Below are 7,133 nucleotides of genomic sequence, written 5' to 3' on the forward strand. Positions count from 1 at the left end.
ACATTTATTCTTATTTTACTTTTCCTATTTTAATTTATTACTGTCTAATGGCTTTCGTTGCAGTATATTTATCTAAATAGTATGTTAAATATATGTAATATATTAAGTTGTTAGATTCTCGTGCCCATCTGAGTTCCGATTCAGTTGTTTACACCTCGGTCATATACTACTGACCATTTGTCTCGATAGTCTATTTCAATAGACACGTTAGGTATTTATCTTATTTCTTTCTTTAATAAGAATTTAAAGCACGACGATTGTAACATGGTTAATACATTTAAAAAAATTGATCATGCTTATGATAACATTTATATTGTTATGTGCAAATCTTCTGTACTAATTGAGGATACCATGTAAAAGCATTGGTGAAATAAAAAGTCTTTAAATTGTCCAATTTCGTAAGCACAAGTAAAAAACAAAAAAAACAAAAAAAAATAATAAAAATAAAAATAAAATTGTAAGGGCTAACTTCTTTCCTTGCTCAAATCACTTAAATATGGCACACATTAAATTAATCAGTCGGTGGTCTAAATGACTCTGGGTTTGGATCTTGTCTCCAATTTTCCCATCTCCGCGTAGGGGTACTATTAAACAATTCAATTAATATTCTAGAATGGAATAGACTTCGACATGCCTACACAATCATACAAGCACACGTACTTCTAATCCAAACCCCTGATCACATGAATAACCTTAACTAATTGAATTAAGAGCAACATCGACCATTGAGCCATGAGTAGAGACCCAAATTGTGTTCATACATGCTGCAAGAAACTATTACTTGATATTTTATTAATTAAAGTATTACTCCATTCAATTTTTGAATAAAAAATTAAATATATATTCAATTCTTAGGTACTCAAAATGTATAAATACTAAATGACATATGTAAAAAAAAATTGAAATAAAATAGATTTTAGTATTTTCCTGACTGTGCTTTTAACTTATGTGATAATTCACTACTGCTGTCGTAAGTCATATGGCGTCTCATCCACCACCATACAAGTGGCATTCATGTTTAAAATCTAAACCATTGAAACAGTGACGTAGGGAAGGACGTGAGGTCGAGCACCAACTTCCTCAATAGGATAATTATTCCAAATCCACGGAACTTCTTTGGACTCCTCACAGAGACTTCTCAAATCCACGAGGAAAGAAAGCAAGAAAATAGAAATAAATTCTAATAAATTCAAAATTGATTGATTAATGAATAAAAATGAGTTCACAACCCTTTAAATAGGAGTACCAAGCAACGAGAAAGAAATCATAATCAAACTACAACTAAAACTCCTAGAATTTGCAACTTACTATAAATAGTAAACTTAAACGGTTGTGATTTATACTAGTACACAAGGTTTTCGGCCAAAAATAATAAGAGGGGCTAAATGGAAGTCATGGATAAAATACATACATCATGGAGCCTATATGAAATCCATGTCTCTTTTTTAATATATAAAAGTTTACTAACCACATCATAGACGGCCGCATCAAAGGTAGACCACATGATAGGAAATGGACATTGAAGGTGGACCCCATATGATGGACAATTAATTAACATTGATGGTGAGCCCCATATAATGGATGACCCACATTAAGGTGGGGCTCACATATTGGACGGTCCACATCCAAGGTCGGCCCATAATGATGAATGACCTATATCTGAGCCTCGCACATGACGGATGGCACACATTGAAGGTGAGCGTCACATGATGGATGGCCCACATTGAAGGTGAGCCCACATGATGGGCAGTGGACATTGAAGGTGGGCCACACATAATGGACAGTTAACATTGATAGTGGGCCTCATATGATGGATGACCCATATCAAGGTGGTCCCCACATATTAGACAGTACACATCAAAAGGTGTGCTCTTCATGATGGATGATATCCACATCCAATATTGACATGATATACGGCCCACATTTAAGGTGGGCCCCGCATGACCAATAGGCTTCACAAGGTAAATGGTCCACTTTAAAGGTAGGCCCCACATGATGGATGGTTCACATCGATGGATATTTCTATCTCAGATAGAGGCATGGATGACATTTCAATTACCACACATAGAAACAAAATTATATTAATTTCTACCCCTCATTCGGCCACTCTTCACGCACTTCTATTTGCCATCTCTAATCTTCCATTTTCAATCTCATCTCTAGAACTTGTCCTTCTACCAAAAATCTCCTCCATCTCTTCCAAAGACCTTCCCTTTGTCTCAGGCAAGAAGAAGTAGAAAAACAACCATGCCAAGACAGACATACCAGCAAAGAGAAAGAAACTCCCACCAATGGTAATAGCCTTGTATAACGATATAAACGTCATAGATATTATCCCATTCATCAACCTATTCACACCCACTCCAATACTAGCTCCTTGAGCCCTTAATCTCAAGGGGAAGATCTCAGAGCTATAAACCCATGTGATGGGCCCCAACCCAATAGAGAAAAACGCCACAAAAGACAAGATACCCCCAATACAAAGCGAGATGGCCCACATCAACTTCTGTTTTGAATGCTCCACCATAGTCAACCCAAACCCTAATCCAGATAGAGAGACAAACATCCCTGCAGTACTTGTTAGCAACAAAGGTCTTCTTCCCACCTTGTCTAATAAGCATGTAGCTACCAAAATAAAACAAGTTTTTGTAAATCCAACAGCTACAGTTACAATCAAGAGCTTGCTCTTGCTATGAATTCCTGCCTTCTTGAATATCCTTGGGCTGTATAAAACAACAGCTTCAATCCCAGTAGCATGCTCGAAGAAGTGAATCCCAATTGCTGCGACCAAGATTCGTTTGACAGTAGGTGTAGGTCGCAAGATCAGCTCCTTCCAAACACCCTCCCCTTTAAGTCTCGGTAGCTTCACAAAGTCATCTGTGCAGCTCGCGTCTATCCCCACCGCAGCTTTCATATCCTGAAGCCGCAGTTCAGATTCTTCCTTAGTGTTGGAAACTTTCAATAGAACCTTCTTCGCATCTCCTACACGACCTTGCATTACAAGCCATCTCGGTGACTCGGGCATTGCCAAAATGCCTACGGCCAAGGCAAGTGAAGGGATTGCACCAATGCCGAGCATCAAACGCCATCCGAGTTTTAATGAAAGTTTAGAGAATAGATAGTTGGATAGGTAGCCTAGTAAGATCCCGATGCTAATACATACTTCTGGTAGAGATGTTAGGAAGCCTCGATGGGTTGCAGATGAGATTTCTGCTGAATAGACGGGTGCAATCATTAGAGCGTAGCCAACTCCAACACCAGCAACACAACGTCCGGTCATTAAGAATGCGTAAGAAGAACCAATTCCCATTAGAACTGAACCGATTAATAAGATGATTGAAGCGAGGACGATGGTGTAACGACGTCCGATCCAATCGGATATTCGACCTGCACTTAAAGATCCGACCAATGCACATATGTTTAAAATCCCAGCAAGGATTTCAACTTGGATGTCGTTTATTTTAAGATCTTCTTTGATGAATATCATAGCTCCGCTCATTACACCTGTATCTGCAAGAAAGAAAGATTCTTGTTTTTAGGTTGTGACGATTAATTTCTACATTTACGATTTTATGCTGCATGCAATGGGGCCCATCTCCAAGTGATAAAACGCATCACTTCACACGTGGCACACTTCAAGATCCTCGCCATAAATCAGGTGGGGTCCATGGTGAATGGGCTCCACCTGAAAAATCAGGGCAGTCTATTCATCATGTGGGCAAATGTAAATGGTAAAATTTATTTGGAAATCCAAAATCATCATGACATATCTGATTGTTTGGATCAGGTACATCCACTCTTGTTGGGCCATCTAATGCACAAGCTGGATCTTGCACGTTGTGCCACTTTGACGGGAACAGATTGGCTACTGATGATTGGTGCTCTGTGGGCCCCACCATGATGTATGTGTTTCATCCATGCCATTCATCCATTTTTAAAGATCATTTTAGGTCTTATTACCAAAAAAGAGAGGGATGTAAACCTCAGGTGGACCACAACACAGGAAAGCAAATATCAGCTTGATCCAAAACTTTTATGGCTCCCAAAAAGTTTTTAATGGTCGATGCTCATTCAACACTGTTTCCTATAATGTGGTCCACTTGAGATTGGGATATATCTAATTTTTAGTCTAATACTATAAAATTACTTTAGTAAGAGTAGTTAATCACGTGAATGATGCTTTTGCACTTGACCTTTAAAGATGAAAAGTTCTTATTCTTGCTTCTATGTAAACATAAAAATTTAATCAGTGGCATTAATTTAAACAGCATTGATCTACTAATTAGTTGGTTTAGATCAAATACCATAAATAATCCACCAATAAATTGTCTAGATCACCCAAAATGAGAACAGATCTCATCTTTACAAAGTCAATGATAAAAGCATAATTTTATGCAGTCAATTGTCAAATTTCAATATCTCTATCCTGTTTAATGATTAATATTTACACAGGTTTATTTTTATGATTGTGTATAAAAAATGGAGGTTTTATTGGACAATATTGAAAATGAGGGGTATTTTGTCATATAACAAAAAAGGAGGTAGTATATGTGTAAACTCTATATTATTGTAAGAAAAAAGTTTTATTCAATCTTCAATGAAAATATAAAATGTTTATGATCTATACAACAAACCCACATAGATTAGGAATATTTATATGAAAGATTTGCACATTATTTACAAAAGGGTGCTTTGAAAGCCCTAATGGGATGGAAATCAAAGATACAAATCTAATAAAATTTGTAATCTTTACATATAAGCCATAAGTATAAGATCTCTTTACACTAATCCAATAAAAAACTGCAGTCTTCATGCTAAAGGAACATCTCACGTCCATGGATAGAGAAATGGAGAAGGTCAAAGTGTAATAAGATTTGTATAAAGAAACCCACAAAAGTTTTGCAATCTTCATACCAAATGAATATTTCAACAACTATTTACATTTGGATGCCATTGCAAGACAAACAACCTTATAAGATATGGCCATCTTTAGAAAATAAAAATCATCATGCTTATGATATGTGTATATGTGTATATGTGTTAAAAAAAAAAACACAAAAACCACAAGAGTTTTGTAATCATCATGTCAAAAGAACATTTCAATCACATACAAAACCCAATTTAGAGAGAGAGAGAGAGAGAGAGAGAGAGAGAGAGAGAGAGATACCATAACCCATCAAAATAGAGACCATAGAAGCGACTATGGCACAAGCAAAAGCATATTTATTCCGTTTTTCCACTCTCACCGTTGAAACCTGAGATAGGTTTTCTACCCTTGGTTGATTCTGTTCATTCTGTATTTCTTCATTCATCTCTCTCTCCAACTCTACACGCACTCTAACAAAGAGGTATTCTTTATATCCGTCCTAAGCTCTTACAAAATATGTCAAAACACGACCTTTTTCCTGACTCAACAAACGAGGCTAGTTCTCCCAGGAGAAGACGATCAGATGAAAAGCCATTTCTCCTAATTATGGAGATAATGGATAAAATTACCAAAATCCTCCTATTTTTGTTTAAGATGCGGTAAAGTAAAGAATTATGAAACTCATGTGGTATGTATATGACATCTAACATATTCAAAAAATGCAAACCACAATTATAACCGTAGGAACCAGAAATCTAGATGATCTGCTCATAAGGTGGACCACACTTCCAAAAACATTGTACACCACCCAAAAAATTATCCGAATTCATGTGCAACCCATTTGATAATTTTTTATCAGCTAGATCTTTATTTGTCCTATCATCATTATGGTTCCATATGTTGGACAGATTGGATGTCATAAACATACCACGTTGGCCCCACAACTATGAACTGTACCACTTTTAAATAATGAAATAATCAAGCTCATTTTGGTAATTGCACCCTTAAAATGAAAACTCGGGAAGAAATAAGTGGGAAAAATTCTTATTTTCACTTGTGGTATGGAAATACATTTCCAAAGAATTTCAAGGAACCTCAAAAATGGCACGTTCGGATTTTGCAAGTGTATGGTATCGCATGCTTGCTATTATCGTACTCATATGTAAGTTTAGATAATAGAAATTATCCAGTACTCTCATTCACTATAAGTTATAGTACTTACGGTCAAATCATTTAATCCAGGCCCTCCATCATGTCCAACAAATACTCTGGGGTTGGCATGCAAAAAAAATAAATAAATAAATAAATCACACTAACTGAATGATCTAATCCATTCATAAGTCGATCCTAATTTTCATAACCATCCGTAGTTCGAGCGATGGATGGGATAGTTAGGATTGTCTGGTGAAAAGTGATGAGCCTCCAACGCTTAATATTTCTCTCCACGGAATCTTGACCGTCAATATTTTTTGGATATTGGTGTAAGTTCTGTATCGTAACCCAAGCAATGTGCTGTGGACCTCAAAGAAAGTCTTGATTGATCGATCATACGTTGCAAGTCTCCAGATGCAACTGTTCGCACCATAACTTTAACTGCTCTCAGATGGACTAGATCGTGGAGAGTTGGGATATGTGCGCACCGACTCTCCATATACACTGGTCACATAGTTTCATATTTAAGGGATTTTACGAAATGCCGCTCATCTTTTCTCAAATGAGACAAACCACCCAAACAAATTTTCTTTATATGAACCGCTTACATTTTGACAAGTCATTTTATTTTACCACTTTCTGCCATGTTTAAATAATGACCGTAAAGTTATTTTTAAAAGTAATAAAACTACTAAAAAGCGATAATCATGGACGTAATCCATTCAAAAGTACAATGATCTAAACCGTTCTAATTATTAGACACTGCAGTGTTCTAGCTCTACGATTTAGACGGTTTTCGAAAATAACGGGCCAACTATCTCAACTGTCCAAAATTATATAGACAATGATATGGGCCATTTCAAAACAGTGTGCTGCAATCTAGATCGTTCGTGTGTAAGTACACAACAATCTAGACCAATCCTTATATTAATATATGCAATGATATGACCACTTATGAAGATATTTTTGTTATTTCCATAAATGGGCTAATGGATATAGGTGTTGATATCTAAAGAATTTATGTTGGGTGGTTATATCTAATAATACATAAGAATGGGTGCCATTTTGTAAAATCTCTTTTAAAAATGATAATAAAAACTGTCCGGGAAAGACG

At 36.2% G+C, this 7,133-nt stretch overlaps 1 protein-coding gene across 1 annotated transcript; it reads right to left on the reverse strand.

Moving 5' to 3' along the window:
• Positions 1 to 2,024: 2,024 nt before the first annotated feature.
• LOC131228962 (probable polyol transporter 6) lies at positions 2,025 to 5,326 on the reverse strand. Its single transcript, XM_058224802.1, has 2 exons — positions 5,168 to 5,326; positions 2,025 to 3,510 (listed from the first exon to the last, which is right to left on the reverse strand). The coding sequence occupies exons 1-2, from the start codon at positions 5,310 to 5,312 to the stop codon at positions 2,111 to 2,113; spliced, it is 1,545 nt and encodes a 514-aa protein (XP_058080785.1). The 5' UTR covers positions 5,313 to 5,326; the 3' UTR covers positions 2,025 to 2,110.
• Positions 5,327 to 7,133: the final 1,807 nt, after the last annotated feature.

Source organism: Magnolia sinica, chromosome 16 (assembly GCF_029962835.1).
Source record: "Magnolia sinica isolate HGM2019 chromosome 16, MsV1, whole genome shotgun sequence".
Lineage (NCBI taxonomy): Eukaryota > Viridiplantae > Streptophyta > Magnoliopsida > Magnoliales > Magnoliaceae > Magnolia > Magnolia sinica.